Consider the following 26,827-nt stretch of genomic DNA (forward strand, 5'->3'; position numbering starts at 1 on the left):
TTCTCTGGAAGCCGTGAGAACACTTTCATCAACAAATCTTCAAACAGCACCACATCATCTGATCGATCCTTCTCATTCTCTTTCTCATTATCGCTGTCGTCACTTCTGATCACCTTCCTCCGACTGCTTGGATGATCTCCCACGTTCGTCATCGATCAGGAAAATAAACACAAAGAAGTTGTGAACAAGAATTTCTTTCTTTTGGCTGCTGAGACTCTGAACAAATTGAAATTTACAAAATTAAGTTAAGAGAGCAATGGGAAAATAAACCTAATAATAATGAATAATTTTATTATATTTCAACTAATTACCTATTTTGTGACCGATTTCCCTGTAGAGGGTTAATTCAAAGTTTAAAGTTTGAATACATTCTTGTCTCCTTAGGAAATGATATAGGATTTTTTTTTTTACATAGTTAAATCCTATAACTCATTAGAATGTATGGGAAAGCCACTCCAAGGAGAAGATCCGAACTTGGTTTACCCTCTCTAGCAATACTTTTTTTTTTTTTTTTTTTTTAATGGTGCTTTGTATTAATTCATTAGGAATAGGGGTTGGATATTATTACATATGCCATTAGGGAGGATCAAACCCTGAGCTTCCCTCTTTAGCAATAAATTTCGCTACAGCTACCATTGAAAGGATGCTCAATCTCTAATGATCTGCACCTCTTAGTGAAATGACTAAAGGTTTGACGCTTTTTTTTTTTTTTTGGTAATTAGGTTTGACGTTTTTTATGGTATATGAAATAGTCTCATAAAACTATCAATTCCAAAAGGGGGGAAATTAGAAACACACCAACTACCAACAATGAGTCATCCTCATCCACATGGGGAGAAAACTCTCCAATCCACATGTTTGGTTGTGTGACATTTGTTCAATCTATAACAAAATTTCTCTTTTTTTCTTTTTACGTAATCAATCTAGGAGAGCATCCAAACACCTTAACACTTGTTATATATGTTATGGTTCAAACCACTGAACTAGAACAAACCATCCGAATCGATCCAAGGTTTTAAACCTGACCCATAATGGTTTATGTGACACTTCACAGTTGAGCACTTCTCGAGGGGATGTTCGTTGAGAAGTGGGCATTGTGGTGACACCCAGTGTCATAGTGGGACTTCCCGGATAAAATAACTCTGAGGGGAGATCCAACATATCTTTATCCAGACATCAATCACAGTATTAATTTTACCATTGAATGCACTGGAAATCATTAAATGTTAATTGCTAGCAAGGAAGCTTCTCATTCGCTTAAAACCATCATTGAGTGCAGCATCCTCATGTTTTGTCTCCCCAGTTAGGGATTGGTGTCACATCAATTTCAGTTTGATGCTGACTCTTTGATTCAACGATGCAATCTCAAGCTGTCTAGCAGATCAATCGGTTAGTTTGCTGATCAAGTTTCCTTCAAGAGGCCATCTCCACCCTTCATTCAAATGCAAGGAGATCGTAGGGCTATTGGGCATCTACTCTTTTCAGAAGTATGGACCAGGTATATATGTCAACATTATGATGAGTGAATGATAAGACTTTGAATCTCCAACCATTACTCTTCTAAATTACTCCAAAAGACATTCTCTTCCTTGTCTTCTTGGACATTTACTCCTCTAGAGGAGCACTCTGGTTTTTCCATTGACTAACTTAATCATTGGAGGTGGCTTCCCATCCCCAGAGGCGGCCCACTCTTACTCTTGTTTTGTCTTTAGAAGCCATTCTTGACTAAAAACGAACCAGGGTGACTATAGTTCTCATTTGAAACAACAACACTATTTCTTTAATTTTTCAAAATTTTTTTGGACAAATCCAACACATTTTGCAACTCTCTCTCCACCCAAGGGATGTCAACAGTGCGGTTTGGGGCAGTTTCAGGTTGGGCTTAACGGTTTCGGGCTCAAAAACCCCAGCTCAAACACGGTTAGTTAATAAAATAAGGGTTTCGGTTTGGTTTCGGTTTGGGTGGTTTTGGTTCGGGCTAATTAATGGTGTGAGCTAATGGTTTATACTTGAGTTGACTAACGGTTTGGGCTAACAATTTATGGTATGAAGGACAAAAAAAAAAAAAAGTTGAGCATCTTACAACAAGAGCCAAAATTCTATGAAAAACAAATTTGCTATTGATCAATTGTCATTAAAAAAATGAGAAGTCATTCCATATTATAGAAATTCCATTCACCTTATAGAAATCAAGAACTCAAATAGTAAGTAGTAACATACAAAATGTAAGCTCATTCTTCAGGCTCCACCAGATAGTCCTCCTGAAACAAATCTTCGAACTAGAAACCCTTTTAAATTCCAATTTGTGCTATGATTGATTGTCTTGAAATTGGGTTCTCATTTTGTAAGAATGTTGATTTTTTCACCCTTCTATGAAATCCGTCTCTTTTTTAGGTTGATATTTAGCTTGATATGCAAAGAAATACTTCTAGATTAAATAAATATTTACTTAATTTAAACAAATTTAGTACATTCAATTGCCATTCATACTTAATCCTTTTATTTGTCCTTTACAAGTAATAAAAGACTATTTGATCTTTAAATTCATGCTCAACTTTTTTAATACAAACTATCTAGTTGTAACATGATAATTCAAACAATATTTAATGTAAAACTCTAAAATGGTTTACAATGGGTTGTGGTTTAGGTTTGAGTTTGTGTGGGCTCTACCACCGTCAGCCCAAACACGGCCCATTAAGGTTCGATCCGGGCTTGTTTGGGCTATAATGGACAAGTGTGGTTGGATCTTAATGGTTCAGGTTACAAATTGACACCCTTACTCTCCACTTTGTATTTTCTCTCTCCCTTCTAGCTTTCTAGTTCTTTTTCCACTTCCATCTTCAATCTCTCACCATAACAATTCTTAGAAATTGGTCATTTATTGTTTAGAAATTGAATATATAGAATAGACAATCTCAAAAAAAGTGTCAAAATCAAACTACTGGTACAATTGTTTTTTAATATCTTAAAATTGGAAAATTAATTGCTTTCTCTCTGTTTTTTTTTTTTTTTTCATCGTTCTTCTCATTAGATAAAACTATTTAAAATTTCGAACACTTCCAATTCAACGCTTCCTTCAAGAGAGAGAGGTTGGGTCTTTTTGATCGATCATGGCGAAATTTAAGATCTAAGATATTACCTTTTTTCGTTACAAGGAGTCAGTTGGGGAGAGTTCAGTTTCACAAAATGCCTATCATTTATTTGCAAGTTTGCTAGTCAGTTTACATCATCTGCATTCTTGAACGCAACAACAAAATGATTGAATGGATCCCTATTTCGTCACTGTGTGAGCCATCAGGATCACATTTTGTTGATCATACTTGTATCATTCACCTCAGACTATGCCACTCTTCTATTAGCCTTCGATCAAATCAACACTCATTTATTTACCTTGTAGAAGTGTGAAAATCTAGAAAAATTGAAGGAAAATGACTCATAAACAACCAAACCTGAAACGGCTTCATGTGGAATATAGAATGATTTAAGGATGACAACATCATTTTCAGGTAGATTACGAGGATGGAAGTCATTATTGAAACAAAAAGAATCAGAGCTTAAGAACAAAAAGCACCTTGAATGCATTAAGGGAGAGCTTAGGATATATTTGATACTTCAGAGGGTTTCTCCTATAACAGAGAGTATCAGCACCTGAAATTTCTCAAGAGAAATATCAGATAATTCCCTTGTTTTCTGCTTACAGAAAGTGAGCGTGAACAGAGAATGAGCATCATACTAGGATGCATTCCAATGAAACCTCAGAACTGAAACAGGGAAGTGTGCAGTAACTGACACTGTTCAAAAGCCATGGATTTTAAAGAAAGGATTGTCAACCAAGATGGTTATGGAGTAAGCAGAACCCTGAAGACCCCCACTAGTCTCCCAATTCCAGCATGGAGAAAGGGAGAAAATTTGCCACTTTCAACCACTTAACCCTTACACCCTGGATCTACAAGCTCCAATTCAAATGAGAAGACACTTTGGAATTATAATGTATATATCTATTTACAGGCCATATTGTTTGGAGATCAACCAAACACTAGCAAAATAGCCAAAGATGTATGGTTCCTTATGTTAACCCTATGGTAATTTACAGCCACTCAGTTATCCACCAAAATGGAAAATTGACCCCCACCACCTAAGCTTCCAGTTGACAGGGAGTAGAAGAACCGACACACCTTGTTTTCTCCTCTAGACTTGTAATTGTTATGAAACTGCATATTCTTGTTCAGATACAGATGCCAACCCCTGCATTAGCCTAGCAATTTCTACAGTATCATCCAAATAATACTTGGCCTTACTGGGTTTGCGACCAACAGTGCATGCAAATACTTCTGCCATTGGTGTTAATGATGATCCTGCCATACTTCTAGTGATTACCTCAAACATGTCTTCATCAGATCGATCATCTCCTATGCAGAGAACAAAATCAGGTATCATTCCTCTATCCCGCACGGTGGAAAGAAGGCGACCAGCCACGAGCCCCTTGCTCACACCCTGCAGATATGCGAATGAAACAGGATTAGTTTACCATCAAAATCTCAAAATGAAGGCAAAATATGATTTGAGATGATGATTCCACACCTGTGGCTTAACCTCTACGAGATTCTGCCCGCTCTTGACAGAGACTGGTTCATTTGCAAGGACACTCTCCAAATGATCAAGAAGTTCTTTAGCTTGACAAGATCCAAAATCAGGATCTGCATCCTCGTATGACCATACCAACCCTGTTTCCTTGTCTTCAATTGTCGACCCATCTGTTGTTTCAGTGTACCGCTTCATGACAGGTTCTGCTATTTGCTTCCAACTACAATCAGCCACTGGTACACATGTTTCCCATTCGGCATCTCGCCTGAGCCTGGATCATTAATTTGACACACCTTCAACAATGACTTAATTATCTCATATTCTAAACAAGTGGCAATAATAGAAAATGGTATAACAGGAAATCCTAGCTTTACTCACCTGAAGAAGTAGCCATGCTCTGCTGCAATTCCGAGATTCTCACATGGAGAAAACCATTCACCAAGAGTCTGCCGGCTTCTAGCACTTACAAGAAAGACAATATTGTTCTTATCTCCACACAGGTTGTTTAAAATTTCAATAGATCTAGAGCTTGGGCTCTTATCAATTGAAGCCTGAGGCATCAGAGTGCCATCATAGTCTAGAAGAATCGCTCTAGTTTTAGTTCTTTTATATGCAGAAACTATGTGCTCCATCAAAAGCTTCCTGAAGTTTGGATCAAGAGCCACAACCCTGAATCCTAACCCAAATCCAATGCCCCAGCATCTCCGCCTTATGTGATCCTTACATGTCCTCTCCAAATCCTGTAGGAAGCTATGTGCCCAATACCCCACATCATGAGTACTGACATACTTATAATGTTTTTCATGTCGGAGCTGTTTCTCAGGCTCGGCCATTTCCAAGGCACAGTCCATTGCATCTGCCACCGCATCTATATTCCAGGGGTTAACTCGTATGGCACCACTCAGAGAAGGGGAGCACCCAATAAATTCAGATACAACCAGCATGCTCTTTTTTGAGGATGATGGATCTAACCCCACAGCATTGTTCAATCTTTCATTCCCTTGCCGGCTAATGATGTATTCATATGGAATAAGGTTCATCCCATCCCTAACAGCAGTTACCAGACAACATTCTGCAACCACGTAGTAAGCAACTCTCTCAAAGAACTTAAGTGGCTCATTGATCAAAATGACAGGTTCATACCCAGGTTGGCCAAATGCCTCATTAATCCGCTTCACAGTTGAGTAAGTCTCGGCTTGAACTTCCTGAACATCTTTTCCTCTGCCTCTGGCAGGATTGGCTATCTGCACCAAAACGACCTTCCCACGCCACTCCAAGTGCTGCAAAAGCAACTGCTCCAAAGCTAACAGCTTCAAGGTGATCCCCTTGAATATGTCCATGTCATCTACCCCCAGTAACATAATTCTTCCCCTCTCAGTGAACTGCTTAATGAGCTCAAGAACCTTAGCTTCAGTCTCTGGAAGGCTCAAGACTGATTGAAGCTGACCCATGTGGATGCCAACAGGAAGAATTTTGATGCTAACAGTTCGGCCATAATACTCAAGACCGATATAGCCTCTCTTTGACTCATAGCTAAGCCCAAGCATTCTACTACAACATGAGAGAAAATGCCGGGCATAATCAAATGTGTGGAATCCAATAAGGTCAGAATTCAAAAGGGCTCTCAGGAGTTCTTCCCGCACAGGCAATGTCTTATAGATCTCTGAAGATGGAAATGGACTATGGAGGAAGAACCCAAGCTTAACCCGGTTGAACCTCTTCCTCAAGAATGTTGGCAATACCATGAGATGATAATCATGCACCCAGACGAAATCATCATCAGGGTTGATCACTTCTAAGATCCTATCAGCAAATATCTTATTGACAGAGACATAAGCCTGCCATAGGGAACGATCAAAACGACCACCGAGGTCCGGTGATAGGGGTAACATGTAATGAAACAGAGGCCACAGCTGTTGCTTACAGAAACCATGATAAAATCTACTAAAGAGATCAGGTGGAATGAATGTGGGAACACATTTGAAAGTCTCCAGAAGGATCTGAGAGACATCATCCTGCTCATTGGGATGAACTTCTTCTTTCAGGCAACCTACATATATGACTTCAACTTCATCCTCCCCAAGCCCATCTTTCAGTTGAAGAAGAAGTGAATCTTCATCCCAGCTGAAAGTCCAACCCTTGTTATCAGGTTTTCTGTGAGCCCTAATTGGAAGTTGGTTTGCTACTATGATGATTCGATCTTTATGTACAGAGGAAGAAGAAGATTCAGAGCAAACACTGTCAGCTGGGTCATCATCAAGGTCTGATATTATGCCTGCAACAGTCATTACACGAGGAAGTCGACGGCTCATACGGCCAAAAGATGGAGCCTCGCCTGAGGCAAGCTCCAAGAGGTTCGAATACGATCTTGAGACCATTGTTCTTACTTGTTAAAGTCTTACAGAACAAAAACAAATCCAACCCAGTAAGAAGCTTGCTTGAGTACATGAAACTAAGAAAAATAACCAATTCAGTAAACCCAAAACCTTGAATGAATCTAAAAAGTACACAAAACTGAATTTTTCTTGCAGGAGACAAAACAGTGTGAATTTTTATGTGAACCCACTAAAAAAGAGCCTAAATTTCTTGGGTAATGAAAGCTTAAATCACTGAATCAATTCATGCCCCACTATTAATCCCTACAAAACTTGAAAGATTGAAAGAGAATAGATTCGATTCAGTTCATACAAGCAAGAAGAGTACTCAGAAGAATGCCACTAATGAATAAATGGACCAAGTTAAAAACAATCAGCTGAACAAAATTGATACAAGAAGATTATAGCCTACAGAGATTCAGAAAATTACCGTTACTAGAACCCATTTCTGTTTTTATGTCCTAAACCTAACCAGGAACCCTAAATTTCTGCAACAAGTCACCACCTTCATCACCCATCTCAGCTCGTTGAGTCTATTTTATACAGAGGATATAGATAGACTCTGAAGACTATTTTTTCTTGTTGAACTCAAAAAGATTATTAAAATAATTTACTTATTTTTATTTCTGCCAAACGAAAACAAAAATAAAAAAATAAAAAAAATAAAACTCTGACAAACTTTATCCTTTCGCAAAACCCGCCACGAGGGATCAACGTTCAGGAGTCTAGGACATTAAACACTTAAGTGGGCCCCACAAATAGTGTCAAATCTTAGATGTCCTCCTCGTGCTTTTGGTACGTGTCGAAATTTTATTGGCTCATGAATAATTTTGCGGCATGCTCGAGATCCGTGTTTGCTTAAACCGATCGAAAATGAAAGCTAAGCTGCCACGACACACGATACATGTATATATACCGCCGACACAAGACGGTTTTGGTTAGTTACAGGTCAGCATTCGGTGTGGGACCCACAAGGTAAATGGTGTTGGCACAAGTGGGGCCAGATAGCTTGAATAATTGGACTTTCTCAGGAAGGACAACAAGAGTGGATAAGCTTGAAATATACGTGTTCGATTACCATTGGATGGCAATAAAAGTAACACGTGACATAAAAGGGGTGAAAGTTAGTCACCATCACTAAGTCACGGGGCCCACATAAGTCACTTAATCAGATAAGATCAGAGCCATTTTATTCGCAGAAGACTTCCCACTCTGCCAGTGTAGGAGGAACCAACAGGAGAATGACATCAAATAGTGGACCCCATGCAAGGAGACATTAGGATTCCAACTAGACCTATAAATGGATAGTATTCGAAATTTCACTAGAAAATATTGTATCCTCGGCTAATTGGCATTCGGATAATTGTTTATCGAATCAGATAATATCCGAATAAAAATTTAACTGGATATAGTAATGTATTCAACATTTTTTCTTGAAAAAGGGTTGATAGCATCGGATTTGGATAATTGAAAAAAAAAAAAACCCATAAAAAAAAAAAAAAAAAAACATTTCAAAATCTAATAATCGGATTAGACAATATCCGAAGGAAAAAAAAAAAAAAAAAAAAAAAAAAAAAAAAAAAAAAAAAAAAAATACAAAGGATGTGGACTCTAAAAATTTATTCAACATTTTTTCTTGAAAAAGGTTGATGATCGGATTGGATTACCAGATAATTGAAAATAAAAAATTATCATTAGAGTAAAGTATTAAAGACTTTGTTCTTTGAGAAAAGGAAAAAAAAAAAAATGGCAAAGCACTTCAAAGGAGATCAAAATTTAAATCTCTCAAATTCAAGGCAAAGTCTCCCCTATATTTATTATATAAAAATTCTCCTGATGATATAGTCGAAGTGTACGTAAGTTGGCTTGGATGAATCTTAGATCTAAAAAAAAAAAAAAAAAAGAAGTAAAACAGAAAATCTTTAATCATAAAATAACCAGATCCATAATTGGATAGTTTAAAATCGAACTAAATCAACTTGGATCAAACCTCTCTTAATCCAAATGAATTACCTGAAATTTTTTTATTATATGTAACTATCTATTGGACTCATTTGAAGCCATCTATTACATCAACTATCCCTTTTCCTTCATTTAGTGAAGTCATCAATTATATCCATAACCACCTCAAATCTTATAAGGACCCAGTTTGATGTGTATTTCTATCTATCTCCCAACTTTTAACATGCCATCAAACAAATGATATTAGTTATTTATTTCAAGTGTAGAGGGAAAGGATATCTTTCAAATTAGCAATTCTAATAGCTGGATAGATAAGGTAGATTAATGTTAGCTTCATGTCACATCCATCAGGAGTCCTTCTCAAACCTACAATAATCAATTTATTCCAAAAACATTTAATGTATTTCAAAACTCCACTATGAAACAAAATATCCTTAAAAAACTCATTCCTTTTCCTACTAAGGATAGCTACTAAGGATAGCTAAGAGTTTGGCCATCTCTTTCCTTTCCTTCATTTGAACGATCGTGCTTGGGAGCAACGCTGTTCCTAGCAATGTCTAATCTAGATACACTTTGGGGTACATAATAAATCTGGACATTTTACTCAACGGTCTAGATTTACTCTAGACTCCAAAATAAATATGGGTCTTTAACTGTTGATAGCAGTCGCTGCTTCCAAGCAAAATCATCATTTAAATGCTTATTAAAACAAAATAAGCATTGATAAGAGTGATAATACCATATAATTTAGTAACTAGTTAACCATTTGGATAAGAATGAATTAGCCAAAAAATGTACTATATAATATGTTTAAATTATGGGCATGACAACAAGTGCATGACCCACTAAAAAAAACACACAGATAGGTCAAGACCAAAGCTACAAAGGTTTAGAAATAGTTAGTAATGGAGTGAAGGGATGGCACAAACCTGAAGACTTAAAGCATATTCCTATCTTGACAAATTAAATATACAAACTAGTATACAAAGTCATTGGTTTTAAATAGCTAATATAAACAAGTAGGGATATGTGTCCTTGTTTATTTATTTGATTTAACTTTTAAATGATAGGCCCACTTGATAATCAATAAGATAAATAATATATCTCACAAGTGACCCCTTTTTTATTTATTAATAAATAATTGACAAGAGATGGCCTCACTGCCAGTGTGGAATGAAATTCCTAGGGGAAGTGAATGGGAGCACAAGAGAGAACATCAGAAACTTAGTATGCAATTTTTTAGTATAATATCTTATTTTTGTCTATTATGTGTGATTCGAATTTTTGAATTTGACTTGAAAAATGAATAATACAGAAATTTTTTTAGTAAGTGGTTCAAATTAATGACCCAAAGGGCAATTGGGTAGATACACCCTAACAATATGGTATAATTTGACCCAATGGGTTGACCATGTATCTTATGTTTTCTTACTCTGACATTTATAAATTTTGCCTTAAATTTTTTTGGGTGAGAGCTTCTGTGATGCCATTTTGGCAATCAATTGAAAGATCTAAAATGTAATCCTCTTCTTACATAACGAAAGTTTCCTCTCTTATTCACTTGTATATGTAGCACATCAAGTTTGTAAATCAACTAATGAAAAATTATTGTTCTATTTTTTTTTTTTGGGTGGGAAGATTGTTCTACTCTGTATATAATTAGAAATCTAAATAGTACCATTGGTCCTAATATTAATGCATACATGACCAAACAATAGGCTCTTGTAGGGCTCCAACTAGGTCGGATAGGGTTTGGGTTTTGCAATCCCAAGCACAACCCTATATATACTAATCTAGGCTCATTCTCAACCTAAACCTAAGCCCTACAAGGTCAAGCCAAGCTCATTCCCGCCTTGATTGGCCATGTCCTAGCCCTAGTTGGCTATGCCCTAACCTTGATTGGGCTTATCCCTAGCCCTAGCCCTAATTGGCCTTATACTTGGCTTTGATTGGTTTTATCTTTAATCTTATCCTTAGCACAAGCCTTGGCCTTGATTGACCCAATACTTGGGACTGGCCCTGATTGGCCCTATCATTGTCAATATTCAAAATTCATTGAGATCAAGCATCAAGGAGGAAATTATGGTAATGATTAGGGCCAAAATCAGTATTAGGATCAGGACAAAAAATCAGGGATGAGTGCAGGCCAAAGAATAATCATTGGCTCGTCCTTGGCCCTAGCTAGGTCCAAAATTTTGGGCCAAAATTTTGAACCCAATCCCTCTTAGGGTGGGCTTAGAACAAGTCAAGGCCGTTAGAGCCAAACTTACACCCATAACATGCTCTTGGCTATGTCTAACTTTGAAGCATCTCCTCTGACTTAATCTTGTTTGTTGGTTTGTTCTTTTGTTTTGGGTGCTTCTAACCATCAATTTCAATACTTTCAAAAAATCAAACAATCAGTATCAAAGCTTATGAATACTTATTGCACGCTATTGCTTTTCTTAAACTTTACTCCATTGTATTGAATAACTTTGTCCTAACTTTTGAATATAGACAACTATGCGTATAGACCTTTTTGCTCATGTGATTGATATTATCATCAATCATAATCACTAATTAAAATGTTTATCCAAAAAAAAATCATTAATCAAAATGATATACATGAACCTAAGAAGGAGAACTTGGATTGGATGATTCAATGTACACATTTCAAAAAAGGGGAAAAAAAAAAAGTTCATACGGAAAGAGTGAAAATTTTTATAATCTTTTAATAAAAATGGGAAAAAAAAAAAAAAAAAAAAGAAGAAGAAGAAGAAGAGAGACAACAAGAGTTTTCTAAAAAAATCCTGAAAATTAATTACCAAAATAAAAAAATAAAAAAAACTGAAGATTCAATTTTTTTTAATAAATAAACAAAATTCAATCATCAGATATAAAAAATAAAGCATAAAATACTTTTTCATATGAAAATATCTTAAAGATTAAGGATTAACCCTTTTCTTTTCTTTTCCATCTATGGTTTTGAAAGACATTCTTCATGTCGAATTCTAATAATTTTCCTACTTAGTTCTTGCTCAATGTGAAACCATTCCTTTGATACATCGATCGGTTTAAACATAAAATTGTAGAGATAATATATAAAACTTTATTTTTTAAAAGATAAATTATAATATACTCATAGCTGTGGAAAATGTTTTACACTTGCTTAACAAAACTCAAGAGACACTTAAAAAGTCTGTGAAAAAAGTTAAATAATTATAGGTTAAGATTAAGAAACAAATAACAATAAGCTTTATCCTAACCAAATGGTGTCAACTATATGGATTATTGCCTTCCAATTAGTTTTGTTTGAGACTATGCTAGATATAAATCCTAAGTTATGCATATCATTTTTCACCATATTTCTTAGAGTTATCTTAGGTCTACCCCAAACTTTTCTAGTTCCTTCAATATGGATTATATCACTTATTTGTACAAGGATATTTATAGGTTTTCGTTGAACATGGTCGTGCCATTTCAAATAACTTTCCCGAAGCTTATCACTTATGGGAGTAACTCAATCCCAAATCAACTCTAATATGATCATTCCTTATCTCATCCTTCCTAGTTTTACCACTCATCAATCTTAACATCCTCATTTATATTACACTAAGTTTATCTGTATCATTCTTTTTAACATCCTAATACTCTGCACAGTACATCATAGCTGGTCGTCGAACAACAGTCCTATAGAATTTTCTTTTAAGCTTTAATGGAATATGCCGATCACACAAGACCCCTGACGCACCTATCTACTTCATTCACCCTATGGTATTTTTAAATATACTCTCATCTTTGCTCTCCACAATTAAGAATAATTAACTTCGGTCCGTTGAGATTAACAAAAATAAATAAGGGACTCGAGTATGACATTATTCTTATGGATAAAAGATCTCTACTTTGTTTGCCTAATATGCACTTGAGTTTTTCTTTGCACCCAGCCCAATACCACAGTTTTTTCCTTGTTGACAATACCGATTGGCATGCAACATGGTCATGCTTCGGTAAAATGGTAACAACCTCCTTTATAGAGACAATAAAACCAAGAAGATCTCAAATTTCAGCATCCGTCCTCCACCTCTCGGCCCATGGAATCTCAATGTTAATGTCGTTTTTCTCATGGTTGATCCCTACACCAGTGCAAACACTATGCAAACCGTGATCTCTTGCTATTTCTTATTTGTCAACTTCATAATTAGAAAAGCTAGCTAAAAGTTGATTTGCCTCTAATAAAGACTTTGAAGAGATCATGTCTATTTTTCGTAGGACAATTCGAATTGAGTAACATTTTGTTTTTTAGATGTATCTGATTTCTATCACTTAGGCATTTATTCGGAGATTTTTCAAAGGAAATGAGTCAATTCCACTAAGCTTTAACCTAAAGTAGGTTGGTGAGTCATCATCTAATTTGAAATGTTGATGGACCTACCAAAAATATATAATCTCATATATGACTTCTGATTCGACCCATTTAATTAGTACATAATTATCACCTAATCCTAAGCTGGAATATAATCACCAGCAGCATGCGTTGAGGACAAGCACGGGTGCTCAAAAGTGGGGATTTGTCTATGATTAAACCAATTCAATTATGGGCTGCAACAAAAAACCATTGACTAGTTTGATAATTTGATTGGCTCATGGCAATCAATCAATTAGTGGCGCCTTAACCACCACCACTAATACTTCTGACTCTAAATTTAACTTGGTTTTACATGCTAATGAGGTCAGGTGGCTTTTTTTCAGACGAGTCACAAGGACTGAGAGCCATAAGTAAATGGGGGTGGGAAGGTACACGCAAGATGTGGGAGGACATATGTTCAAACTGAAAGCCTTCTTGGACTTACTGTCTCTACTTATATATGAGATTGCCACTATAGTGATAGAGGCTTGAAGACCAATTTTCATCATGTAAAATGCTTTTACACCTGTTCCGAAGCATAAATGTGTGTAGATAGCTGTTTTTTACGTTGAACAAACCAAACAGGTGATGGGTCTTGTCCAAAACTTTGAATCTTTAAATGATGGGTTATGGGCCCAAAATTGCCCCTTTTGTTTGGAGGTCCTGGTTTATTGTTTGGTTGTTTTTTGGGTATAGGGGTATTTTGGTCTTTTTCATAAGTAGACGGTTCTCACATGCAATTATTTGTAGTCTCTTGACAAGGTTGAGAGGGTAGAAGAACAAGTAGATTTGTGATGTAATCAATTTCTTTCTCATAGTGAAATATCGTATTTGCTTGATTGTTGACATAACCTTCGAATGAATCATGTCTGATGTCTACATTTTCATATTGATTTTCTAACAATATTTGTTGTTGCCTCCCTAGTTTATCAAATTCTAGATGTTTAATGCATTTGGAGAAGGATTAAGACTTGCTTCATTTACCACTCATGGAGTGAACATCCTTTTTATCAAGCATGCTTTGAATTGCATTCAAGGGATTGGATTAGTTAGATAAAGAGTGTCACTTCATAGTATGAGGTCAAGAGTTAGAATCTCCTTACGTTGTTAGAAGCGAAGCCCTATTGTGTATAAAGCTATCTCCCAAGAATGTAGTTGAGATGCAAATATACTTACCTCGCTAAACCTCAACTCAAAAAAGCTTCTAATTGTCTACCCAGATCCATTTCAGTTTGATTTATCTTTTTATTTTCTGTTTTAGTTTCAAAAGATTGATGAGATCGATCTTCCTTGTTTGATTGATGCGGACTTTCTTTTAAGACACTTGCAATCTCATTTTCCACAGTGACCTTTTTCACTGGGATTACTCCCTATATGGCTCGAGCTTGCTTTATGCAGGGCCTGCAAGTCTGGTTTGGGGATGGGTGATTGTCTCATTCTTCGCCTTGACAAAGATGCCAATTGATTCAGACTCTGAAACTGAATACATACGGTTTGGATGTTTCTCTTCCAACTTCTCCAACGACCTATTCCATAGAATATGTTGCTTTCATTCATAGAACTTAAATGTTATTTATGTCTCAAGCTCAAATAGTACTGCGTTGTTAATTAATGGTGATTGATGATTGATCAGGGTTCTGATCCAGATCCTGTTAGTTATGTCATTCTTTCTCTAAATGCGTTGGTAACACAGGTGAGTTTCTGGAGAAGTTATATGCAATTGCTTAATTGCTTGAATCAATAATCTTTCCATGGTTGCTATAAATTGAATGTGTGTGAACTGTGATGCATGAACATGTAAAGATGGGTACGACAATAAGACCCACCATCTTTTAAGGAAAGAGAGTAGCCATGCACAACTCTTGAGACATCAAGAAAACATATACAGCATGCAGAAAAAGCAGGGAAGTATGGTAGGAAGACCAGCGTTAAGCATGCCATCCACAACCACACCTATAGGGTTGTTGTAGATAGATCAATTTTTCACTATGCTACAAGTTTTCGAAGTTGCTGGGAATGTATTCGCTAATAGGGTTGTTATATGGACTATTCCTTACACTAATTTGGAGCTAAAGTAAATACTGAATACATTAGCTTCTAAGGCTCTCTTTCTCTCGTGCATTGGTGTTTTAAACGTGGAAGATTATTGTGTGGATATATATTTATAAGAATTCATCATAAACCTAAATTTTGTAATTAAAATGAAAATGAAAAAAAATATATATATTTTGCCTCGAAAAAGGATTTCCGTAGCATTAAGTAGTAGCAGGTATAGATTTTTTTTTTTTTTTTTTTTTTCTTTTGGTAAGGTAGCAGGTATAGATCAACGCTTCACAACATCTGATTTGAGTTTGAAATCCATATCCCTTTTGAATCTTAAATCACATTTTTCATCTGAATAAACAGTCAGATAGATTTCGAAAAATCACATAGAATCAAGAAAAAGAACACCGACATACGATCTCCGTAGCCCCAGATATTGTGGTCTAAAGTTTCTCCATCCATAAGCCTTAGAACGAGGGCATCTCTCATTGCAAAACACTAGTAGCGACCATCAACCAGAGTATTGGCAATTACTATGTCCAAATGAATTACACCTGTTTTGAATACATATGCATCAGAAATTTTGGTCTCATTGATTGTGGGATCACGGTCTCTTGTTGCAGACCAACGTGACTATAAAAGTTAACAATGGTGACACCATCTTCAACAGTCGGAAGAAATCCTCTTCATTATTTGGTCTTTCTAAAGAAGCTCGTTGCAAACTGAAAAATCAACAATTCTTCTACTGCTCACCAACTGGACTTCCTTAGCCTCTATCCCATACTCAAAGCGGCCAATGAAGGTTATTATGGCATAGTTCAAGACATGCTAGAGTATTTCCCAGAAGCCATAGAGACATTAGACAAAGAAAACCAGAATATTGTTCACCTTACTGCTTTGAATGGGAGATTAAAGTTAGTAAGTTACATGCTTCATCAGAAGAAACCTAACGAGTTTGACAAGCTTCTAAACGCAAAGGATATCAATGGAAATACCCGACTACATTTGGCCACTCTTAACTATCCGAAGGCATGGTGAGCATTCTCATCAGGGAAGGGAATGTGGGCATGACTATTTTTGCACAATGAAAGCCTGACCATCCTAGACAACGCAGAGAATGAGCAAACGGATGAGATCTCATTACCAGTGGTATGCTCAAGCTTGTTCTCTTCCAAATGCCATGTTTGTCTCTTTCAAAGCTAGAAAAGTTTCTCAATTCTCTATCAGAAAATAAAAGGAAGTCACAGCAAATTCTAAGAATTATTAAACAAAAAAGGGATTCTCGACCGAGAGAGAGACTGAGTCCAAATCCTCTCCACCTGGGCAGCCCATCCTCCCATCCTCCCATCCTCCCACTCGTGTGTCAGCCCAACTGTGAGGGTGGGAGGATAGGGGATGGCTTGCTCGGGTGGAGAGAATTTGTAGTTGAGAGTGACTCTTGCGGCATTCTAGGTCAAGTCTTATAGCATCGATCTCATTATTCTTATTAGTCGGAAGCAAACCCTAATTTTTATCTTTAATATTTCAGGTTCTTTGCTTAACAACTTTACAGATTTTAAGAATTAATATTGCGCCATCTAGTCGACCTCCTCCCATCACTAAGGAAGATCCTGAAGGATCAGAAACAGAAGTTTTACTCTTGCAGTTGTAGCAACTTTGATCTTGACAATCACCTTTCCCGTGGTTTTCACTATTCCTGTAGGTTACAATGCCGATGGCCCATACCAAGGCATGCTAACTTATTAAAGAAACCTGCATTCATTGTCTTCGTGATCTGCAACTCCATGGCTTTGTACCTTTCTATCGTCGTTGTGGTGAATAGCATCTTGGTACAGTGGCGTGACAATCGTATGCTGATCCTTGCAGTTCACTTAAGCTTGCCATTGTTGGGTGTAACGACTATAATTTTGATGTCTGTAGCATTTGCAGCAGGTTTGTATTTGGTGATACTTATGCTGCAGTGGCTTGCTTTCTTGGTTTTGGGCATCGGTACATATCATCTTCCTTCTCTATATCCTACTTCTCCTATTTCTATATTCAATGTCTTATATATGTTTAAGAAGAAGGTGGCCAAGCTGGGCTTCTATTTTGTGGTATACACATTTGATAGCTTTATCATGCATCACCAACAGTACTGTTGATCACTAGCGTTGCTGTTATTGTTGTCTAGTGTGAATAAGCATGTGTGGATCACTCCATGCAGACATTTATTATTGTTTTCAAAAAAAATCTTAGGACCATAAAAATAAGGGTTGATTTTGGTTCATTACCTTTGGATCTGTTAAGACGAGAGAGTAATCCGATGTATTATAAGCACAATAGATTTTTATGTACTAAAGTGTGGGATATATTGTAATAGTATTGTTCTGCATCATAATCTTAATATGAAGTAAGAATTATAGTATTTGGGTTATCGTAGTGTCTTTTTTGTATGAATTCTCACTTCCATTGTTCTGACAATCTTTTATGTTGCTATATGGTATTCTATTATGGGCATGATCAACTGTTCTTAGTTGTATTTCACCGTCATTATTTTTCAATGATTCACCATTGTAGGAATTTTTTTCTTAGGGATAAAGTCAGGATTCAACATTGAAGGGCCACAATGACCATTTTACCTATTACTTTTACCTTTAAAAATTTTATCCAATAAAGTGGACAAGTACTGATATTTCACACTAGAAAAAAGACTAGATGATTATGAATAGGACCAAAAAGACCTTTATTAGAAAATTTTAAAAAGAATCTAAGTGGTTCCCATGACCCCCGGCCTTGGGGTAGCCTTGCCCCTAAGTTTTCTATTATTTTATTAGAAACAGCTGAATAAAAAGCTTTCATTTCCAGTTTCCATCTATGCAAAACCCATATGTTACTCTTTAAATCCATTGATTAGATTCGTCTAGCGAAACTCCCTCACTACAAAAAGCCCTTTGAAGAACACATTTAATAGTAGAATGTTTAGAAGATAAATATTCTCTTAAAGTTTAATCTAAGAGCCATGTAAACTAATTTAATCAAGTTCTCTTCACGCTCTGTGGTCTGCTTAAGAGATTTTAGAAGATACTTGGATCTCATTCAAGGGTTTGCAAAATGAATTGTGGTTCACCTCTCCTAACAACGCATGGTCTAGATACATTTTGGGGTCAAGAGCAAATTTGCATTGAGACACCAAAATGGATCTGCACCTTTGACTGTTGGGAGCAGCGCTGCTCCCAAGCAAAACCAGTGGTTCATTAGATGCGAGAGAAACCGTTGTACTGACTTTCTAAATGGTTTGACCCCAGTTAGATGTGGAAATTAAAAAAAAAAAATTCCTTTTTCTTTCTTTGGTTATCGATCATGTAAAGATGGTTGAGTAGAGTTTGTGATAGGTTTTACGGACTATTTTCAATTTTGACATTGATGTACTTGGCAGCCATGTGGAGGACGGTTTTCTGGTTTTGATCATTCTATTGTTGATGGTAATTCTTCTTTTCTGCTTATGCTGCTTCCTTTGCCACCCTAAGAGCCTCCTCTATTGCGTCCTTCACTCCTTCAGCTGAATTTTCTTCCAATGCTGCCTTTGGCTTTCATTCCTGTCTGTCTCTATGCTCTACTACTGCTGCCTTAGCTTCCTCCTCTTTGGCGTCCTTTGATGCCTTAGCTGCCCGAGTTGGAATAAAATTGATTATACTGTAAAACCATATTCTTGTACTCCATAGTCCATATGGATGATCACTAGGTTGTGATGACTTATGGTTTATATTTCTTAATCTTTCTCCATCTCATTGTCGTCTCTCTCTTTGCACTTTCTCAGGAATAACTAATTCACACCAATACAATTATGATTTCAATAATTGGGAAGCAAAAGCCGGCTTGATGATGAAGTGCATTACTTGAATTGAAATTGATCATTATAATTCCCAATTCTTGATGATTTGATATTGGTCCCTGATTCTTGTACCAAGACCCTAGAATCAGGAGTTGAATGAGACAAAAATAACTAATTCCAATTTGGTTTGAAGATGAATATAAGTGAACGATAAGAATATCAATTAAACCCCAAACAAAACCAAACCTTACATTTGAATTTGATATTGTTCAACAAACAAAAGAAGAATCCTTATCCCCACCCACCCCCACCCCCACCCACACACATACCTAAAAAGGAAAAAACAAACAAACAAACAAAAGAGGAATAATAGCAATCTCCATTAGGTGATTTAGACTTACTAATCAACCGTAAGCATAAATAGTCGCCATATGGAGTGCTTAAGGTGAGGAGACACCCAGGTTACCTTCCGCAATCCTAATAGAAGAAGAAGAAAAACAATGTACAGAAGAAAGGTACCTCCCATGACTAAAATCATAATGGCAAGCCAGTCAAGTATTAGTATCACCGAGTACAAACTAGCTGCAAATGCTACTGCCATCATGATGAGAGATATAGCCAACAATATTAAGCTAATTTTAGATGCGATGGTTACCAAGTAGATGTTGTTAGCCAATCGTGCAGAGATGTTGACAATGACAGATAGATAGAAAGCCATGGAATCACAGATAATGAAAACATCAAATGCATGCTTCTTTAACAATACTGCCATGCCTCTGTAGGGGCCATCACTGGTGAAACCTCCAGGAACTGTGATACCCGCAGCAAAGCTGACTGTGATAATTAGCGCTGCTACAATATCAAGACTTTCAAACAATTTTATGTGATTCTGCACGTAATCTTTTATAATTTGTGTTGGCTTATTTTCCTCAATACTTGGAGAATGTCGACCAAGTGATGCAATATTAATTCTATAAGTTGTTAGAGTGAGTAACTGCACATTAAAAGAAAAATATATTGATTAGGGTTAAGACTAGTTAAGAATGCGTAATAGTATCAAAACACCTCTCAATAAAAACTATGATTGAGGTTTAATAGACAAAACATGAAGAAATCACCAATAGAAACAAAAGACAAATCAAATAAACACAGAGAAGTGCATGGCTTACGTGATGAATATATTCACAAGTTAAGCAGAAAAAGTTTTTACTATGTAAGAAGAAAATTATAATGGATATCTCTCAACCAATTGCCAGAATACATATTTATGGAGTTTAATCATATAAACAAGTAAACCTATTGGTCCTCTTGCTCAACCCTTTTGCTTCAATTAAAGAACTCACAATAATCTTGTCATTCATCAGGTCATCTAACAAATTATTTAATGTGGGTCAATCTTTTAATCCCACTATAAGAATTTGGGTCACTCTACATTCATAACATGGCTAGTGGAAAAATTATTCTCCCACCCTTGGTCTTTGCTTGTGCAGAAGTCTTCAGTGGGTTCATTGGCTTTTTTTCTTTTTGGCTTTTAAAGAAAACTGTGACGTTAATGTACGTAGATTCCTAAAGACGATTGATGAGAAAGTCTTATGACACCTAGCATATTCTTAAAATCAAAATTTCATCCAGAACATGGGAATTCAAAGAGAAGAAATTGGTGCATACCTGTGGCAGTGAAGCTTTATCAGCCATTTGCCTCTGCTCTGCAATAGCTAGGGCTGTCAGGCCTTCATGGTTGATGATTTTTCTGTCTATTTTGTCCCCCGCAATCAACAGAATCCTCACAACCTCAGGGTGTGAATTCTCGGTGGCTAAATGTAGGGGTGTGTTGCCACGAATATCCTTCTCATTTAAAAGCTTCTCAAACCGATAAACTTTGTCAAGCATATGCTGCACTAAATCCGATTTCCCATACTTAGCAGCAAGGTGAACAACATTCTGATCTTCCTCTTCTGTTAATGTATCAATCACTTCAGGCCAACACTCTGCAATTTTGTCAAATATTTTAACATGGCCTTTGCTGGCTGCTATGTGTATGGAATTGAGGCCGTTGTTGTCCGGATGATGAAGAGCAGCAATAGAGCCTTTCACCTTCAATATGCAACTAGCTTCTGCAGAATAGCCAAGTGATGCTGCATAATGAAGAGGATTGCTTCCAGTATCATCCGCCATATCAATAAACCTCTTCATTTTCTCCAGTAGAATATGGATGCAATCTATAATTTGAGAGGTAGAAGTTAATGAAAAGAAAGAAATAAGTAAAAGACTCATCTGTATATAGATTCTTGAAAAAACTATTTGATTTGTTATGAGGCAGACATCACAGGCGGTGGTATGTACAGTACAGTACACCCAATGGTTTGGGCATGTACATGCAGGCACCATATCAAGAAGCGAAAATCCAGCCATGAGAAGCTGGTCTTCCATTCTGTAATGTCTATGTATGGATAGTACATTTATGTTTTATTCATTTTTTATACTAACTTAATGGTAACTAATTGGATTTCCGCAAGGCTCTTGCAGCCATGGTTTCACCCTGTTGGCTAGTTTGTCCATGGTACTAATGAACAACGCCACCATTGGTTTTTGAAATTGCTTAAGTAAATGTTCATGACGATCAAGTGAGATTTCTATCCTCTCAGTTGAGATTTCAATCTAACAAATCAAAATGATTCATTTGACGGTCATGCGCATTAACTGAAGCAAAGTCCATTGGTTTTGACCTTTTACAACTAATGTCCAGATTGTTTGCTTGTTTTTGTCATCAAGTACAGCATTGGACATCAGATCTGGAAGAGACGACGGAATTGATGAGAACTGCCAAGGTTTCTACAAATAAATATCTTATAAAATACTTTTTAGTTTTAATAAATTTTTTCATTAAAAAAAATTTACAAAATCAACATTAAAGAAGAAAAAAGAAGAAGATGATTTCAAAAATAGAAAGCTAGATGCAAACCAAACGAATCATGATAGTTGGTAACTCTACAAATTCTAAATGTTTAATTCACAATATAAATATATATATATATATATATATATATATATATATATATATATATATATATATATAGGGAGAGATTTTAGCGATTATGAATTAGTTTTTAATTGAATTTAACTTTTTCTTCCTTGAAAATAGAGTTCAATAGTAACAAGTAGATAATTATTGAAGGTGACATTAATACAATTATCTTTACTTTAAAAAAAAAATTCAATATTCGAGAGTCAGAAAGTGATATTTATAAAAAATAAATAAAAATAAAAATAAAAATTGAACATGATATTTCACATGTAAATGGAGAAAAATTAAGAAATATAAACAAAAAAAGTAACTAAATTTTGAAAAAAAGTGAGGGGTGATTCCCCCACTGCGCACCTAACCTAAGTGAGCCACGATAGTTTGTAGTTTGTGTCAAGGATTGTGAGAAGAAATTTTAAGGGCACGAAAATAGTGGGAGTAGAGATTCTCCCTAAGAGATATAGAGTCAAATGTTATACATTAAATGTGCAGTACTGAAGTGTGTCCTACGTACGTTCGTATGTTGGTCGATTGTGATAATTAATTTAGGTCAAAGGGACGTAGGAGAAAGAGAGCAACTGCTTGCTTACCTGTACTCCTAGCAGTGATGGCAGCATGCACAGGTGTCCTTCCGACAGGGCCTTTATGTAGATTCTTCTTGGTAGATTGAGTTTCGATCAAGAGTTTATCAAGCATATCCTTCCACCCATTCTCAGCAGCTATATAAATTGCTGATTTTTTGCGACTATTCTTCCAGAAGATGACATCTTTGTTCCAATTCGTAAATGCCTCAATCACCTCCCAATTACGCGCAAAAACAGCTTCATGGAAGACAGTGTTACCAGATCTGTTCACTATCTTTGCGGTTCTATGTTGTTCTGATCCGTCATTTTCTTCATCTTTGTCCAAATCTTCAGCCAAATTCAAGAGAAACTTTACCATTTTAGAATTCTTGTGAAGTGCAGCAATGTGGAGTGGAGTTCCCTCTCGGTTTTTCTTTTTTCTGATTAGATCTTTCGGTAGTTTTTCGTAGATCATCTTCACAACTTCGACGTTGCCAAACTTGGCAGCAACGTGGAGGAGATTGTTCCCGTCTTTATCAGTCTGGTATTGGTAGTTAACCCAATCCCTCTTAGCTTTCTTTGCCTCCATTTCTGCTTTCTCTGCTGCGTTTTTTAGATCCTCCTCTGCATACTTTGCTTCTTGATCAGATGTGTTTTCTTCGCTTTCCTTTAAATTTTTATCTACCTGCGCTGCTGCCTTCTTTGCTGCTTTTACTACCTGTTAAGTTTAGATTTTTGGTGAATATATATCAGTGTGTATATAATATACGTACCTAGAATAGAAAATCATAATGAGACTATGAGAGAGGGATCTACTCAAGTTAGAGAACAACATTACAATAAGTAAGGAAATTATGGAAAATTAATGCACGATATCACACACACACAATAAGATCGTAACACTACCTTTTCTGCCTCTTCTATCTTTGCTACATAGACTTCTGCCGCTTCGGATAATAACTGTTCGAGAAGAACCGTGTCACCTTGTATCACAGCGTTGAAGAGTGGAACAGGATCCATGGCTTACTACTAGATCTCTGTAATCCCTTAAACTTGGAGGGGAGAGATTGTAAGCAATTTATTTATAAGGGGGAAGGGAGGCAGATACAGAGACCATTTTTTGGTAATAAAACAGATACTAAATTGACTATTACTGTTTATTAAGAGACAGATTAGCTGGCGCGGCAAATGCATGCTTGACCCATTCAAGGTGGGGGGGGGGAGAAGAAAAGAAAAAAGTTTGGTACAACTTGGTGGGGGAGTTTGATCCTCTCCACTTCCGGCTATCCATAGAGACATCCATACACCCACATTCACAAGAGTGTAGGTCTCATGCTATTCGATGATGTGACACGGACAAACCTAACATAGTGTGGGCCCTACACTCTTGTGAGTGTGGGTATATGACTGACTGTATGGGGCAGCTAGGAGCAGAGGATTTAAATTTTACAACAGGTGGCTTAATTGATGAAAAATCAATACCTCTAAGTAAGAGGTCAGAATTTGAATTCTATTAGGGTTTAGGGCAAAAGGGTACTTTATATTTAAACTATATATAATAGTTACCTCTCTTGAAGATGTAATAAAATGTACAAAAGTTGGGCCGGATAAGCCTTAGTTACCTAAAGAAAATGTCTTATATCTTATTTTTTTTCTATTTTCATTTCCCAACTCCCTAAGTTTATAAATTATTACATTTAAATCTTTTGAAATTTGAATAATAATTTATTGTATTGTTCGTGCATTGTTAATGTTTGAAATTATATATGGAAAGTTCCTCCTGTTAAAATAATAAGGTTATGGGATGATTGGGTCTCTTGGAATTTCTTCTTTTGGTAATAGGTCAATTATGCAATTATTAGTGAAAAAATAAAACGGAATAAAACCTTTGACTACGTGAAGAATAAGGTATCATATTTTGACGTTGAAAAAACAGAAAAATATAAAAATGCAGTACGTGCATGATGGTAGGCCATTAAAAATAGGTACTAATTGCTATATTTCTTTTTTTTTTATTCTTTTTGTTATAAAATGACTATTTTAGCAAAAAAAAAGAAAAAGATATTTTTTCTTTTCTAAAGTTTTTTAGGCACGTGCACACTATGCATTTTGTTCAATGGACTGTTAGGATCGAGATTTCAATCGAAATCTCGATCTCAATAATTGACTTTTAATAATACGATCGACGATCTCACAGAACGTGTCTTGCACATTTAAGCACAGACAAGGGTCTACATGCATGATGATTGACCATTAAAAATAATATATTTTTTCTTTTCTAAATTTAAAACTGACTATATAAATATTTTTGGGTTGATTGTAACTCAGATGAGGATTCATGGCTTGTTACCTTTGTCTTAATGAGAAGAGCTCTTTGGCCAAAAATAGAAATGTGAAGAGCTCTATTGCTGTATTAAAGACCAAACATCTAATGCGTAGTTTAGAATGCGATGCATTGAAAATAAAAAAGTAATATTAATTGTATATTATAAGAGGTTTTGGTCATATGTAACCCATTAATGCTAATAAAGTAGAACTTTCATTTTCTAGATGTTAAAGACACTTGACGAATTGCATAAATATTTTATTAGAATTTTTCCTTAAATTTTTCATTAAATGTGTCCTAAGTCTAACCCGTCATCTCTGTGTCGTCATCTATGTGTGGAGGTGTGACATATTCAGATAGATGTCAACCACCATGTTCATATGATGATATGCCACTTCTATAAATTTCCTGTAAATAACTCTTTAGTCTCTGTTGCGTTTACATATGAAAACGTGGGTGTGGGGGACCGGAAAATAAAAAATAAAAAATTCTCTTTACGTTCTCAGAGATGAGACTGGCGAAAATGAAATTCAACGCGTTTCGAAATTTCTGGACTTTCAAATGTGCAATTAAATGGTTGCAATTAATGTGTAATCTTTATATATATATATATATTTTTTACAATTTTTTTTTTGGGTGAAGGGAGATTGTAATGCGAGAAGAAATGCAATAGTGGTCACATTGCTAGGCCAAGCTAAAGAGCACACAGCTGTCCACAGCAAAAAAACAGAAGAGCATAAGAAATTCAAACTTGAGACATGGAGACTATCACCTACATGGGAGAGAGCTTGGTTGCCGTCAAATTATATAATCTGATCACATGGTCTAAATAAATTATCTATGATCAACATCTCTTCTTTTTTTTTTTTTTTTCTCCAAAAAATAAATAAATTTGATCATATAGAAAATTAGATTAAACACCAAGAATTATGGATAGAAATGAAAAAACAAATAGATGGAGCTTAGCTCTAGTTCCTTGCTTCCTTTGTTAGTTGCACTCTTCTCTCCCTCTTAATTCTACTTCCTGGTAGGCGGGTTGGCATGGTTAGTCATCTTCGTACACTTTCCGTGATAGCTCAGACGAGGAGATGAACATTTTTATACTTCCAGCCAAGTAAGGCAATGCTTGAGGTGTGAAAATGAACTGATCCAGCTTTTTGTCTTTGAGCCGGTCAATGAAATGTAATTTTTAGTTTTGCAGAGATTTAACGAATATCATATACTAATGTAATGTGCTACAAGTAAAAAAAAAATGAAATTTTATCATGTAACAAGAAGATTACGATAGAAATCTTTCAACTTATTGCCAAAATAGTATTACAAAAACTCTCACTCAAAGCTTGACAATGACTTTGAGAGAGTGAGAGGGACTAAGTCATATGAGGAGATAAAGAAAGAAAAAAACACACCTTATGAAGTTACATGAACTAATACAAAAGAAAGAAAAACACAAACCCTTAACCTCTACCCTACTAATGAGTAAGAAAAGCATATTTAATTATTGAATTTTTATCTTTAGTTGGTTGAATTACATTTAGAACCCGTATAATACTGATAAAATAATTTATAGGTGTGACCCTAATATTTAGATGTGGTTTCGACACAATATATATATATGGTAATTAAAGAAAAAGTATCAAGGTATTTAGTATATTTGTCACTTTTAAGTTTATAGGAGGATATTTTTATCTTTTTATTTGGTAAAAAAGATATATTTTGTCTTTAGTTAGTGATGTTAACTGACTTAATGGTGTTAA

The 26,827-nt window shown here is 35.8% G+C and overlaps 2 protein-coding genes and 1 pseudogene across 3 annotated transcripts; 1 reads left to right on the plus strand and 2 right to left on the minus strand.

Annotated features, from left to right (window-relative positions):
* Positions 1 to 3,999: 3,999 nt before the first annotated feature.
* On the minus strand, positions 4,000 to 7,512 carry LOC149000684 (alpha,alpha-trehalose-phosphate synthase [UDP-forming] 6-like). Of its 2 annotated transcripts, none has more exons than XM_089140184.1 (4): positions 7,390 to 7,512; positions 4,963 to 6,981; positions 4,582 to 4,855; positions 4,000 to 4,494 (listed from the first exon to the last, which is right to left on the minus strand). In XM_089140184.1, exons 2-4 carry the CDS (start codon positions 6,960 to 6,962, stop codon positions 4,204 to 4,206), a joined length of 2,565 nt encoding a protein of 854 aa, XP_088996310.1. In that variant the 5' UTR covers positions 6,963 to 6,981; positions 7,390 to 7,512; the 3' UTR covers positions 4,000 to 4,203. The 2 variants fall into 2 exon arrangements, with proteins under 2 accessions (XP_088996310.1, XP_088996309.1); XM_089140183.1 differs by having other exon boundaries at positions 4,963 to 7,036.
* An 8,568-nt stretch (positions 7,513 to 16,080) lies between these two features.
* On the plus strand, positions 16,081 to 17,496 carry LOC149000685 (protein ACCELERATED CELL DEATH 6-like; annotated as a pseudogene).
* Positions 17,497 to 18,917: 1,421 nt separating this feature from the next.
* Positions 18,918 to 23,764, minus strand: LOC149000686 (protein ACCELERATED CELL DEATH 6-like). Its single transcript, XM_089139204.1, has 5 exons — positions 23,651 to 23,764; positions 22,772 to 23,462; positions 20,828 to 21,378; positions 19,679 to 20,153; positions 18,918 to 18,991 (listed from the first exon to the last, which is right to left on the minus strand). Exons 1-5 carry the CDS (start codon positions 23,762 to 23,764, stop codon positions 18,918 to 18,920), a joined length of 1,905 nt encoding a protein of 634 aa, XP_088995330.1.
* Between the last annotated feature and the right edge of the window lie 3,063 nt (positions 23,765 to 26,827).

Source organism: Hakea prostrata, chromosome 11 (genome assembly GCF_041222555.1).
Source record: "Hakea prostrata isolate BN-2017 chromosome 11, UWA_Hpros_2, whole genome shotgun sequence".
NCBI lineage: Eukaryota > Viridiplantae > Streptophyta > Magnoliopsida > Proteales > Proteaceae > Hakea > Hakea prostrata.

Bases quoted from the DNA above. Each gene is read 5' to 3' on its own strand.
- LOC149000686 (XM_089139204.1), bottom strand. From the start codon at position 23,764: ATGGATCCTGTTCCACTCTTCAACGCTGTGATACAAGGTGACACGGTT. The intron at 21,379-22,771 runs GTAAGCAAGCAG...CTCAAATTATAG, and splicing joins CATCACTGCTAGGAGTACAG to ATTGCATCCATATTCTACTG. The intron at 20,154-20,827 runs GTATGCACCAAT...TTTAATGTGCAG, and splicing joins ATAAAGCTTCACTGCCACAG to TTACTCACTCTAACAACTTA.
- LOC149000684 (XM_089140184.1), bottom strand. From the start codon at position 6,962: ATGGTCTCAAGATCGTATTCGAACCTCTTGGAGCTTGCCTCAGGCGAG. The intron at 4,856-4,962 runs GTGAGTAAAGCT...TTAATGATCCAG, and splicing joins GAGCATGGCTACTTCTTCAG to GCTCAGGCGAGATGCCGAAT. The intron at 4,495-4,581 runs GTGTGGAATCAT...GCATATCTGCAG, and splicing joins TCGTAGAGGTTAAGCCACAG to GGTGTGAGCAAGGGGCTCGT.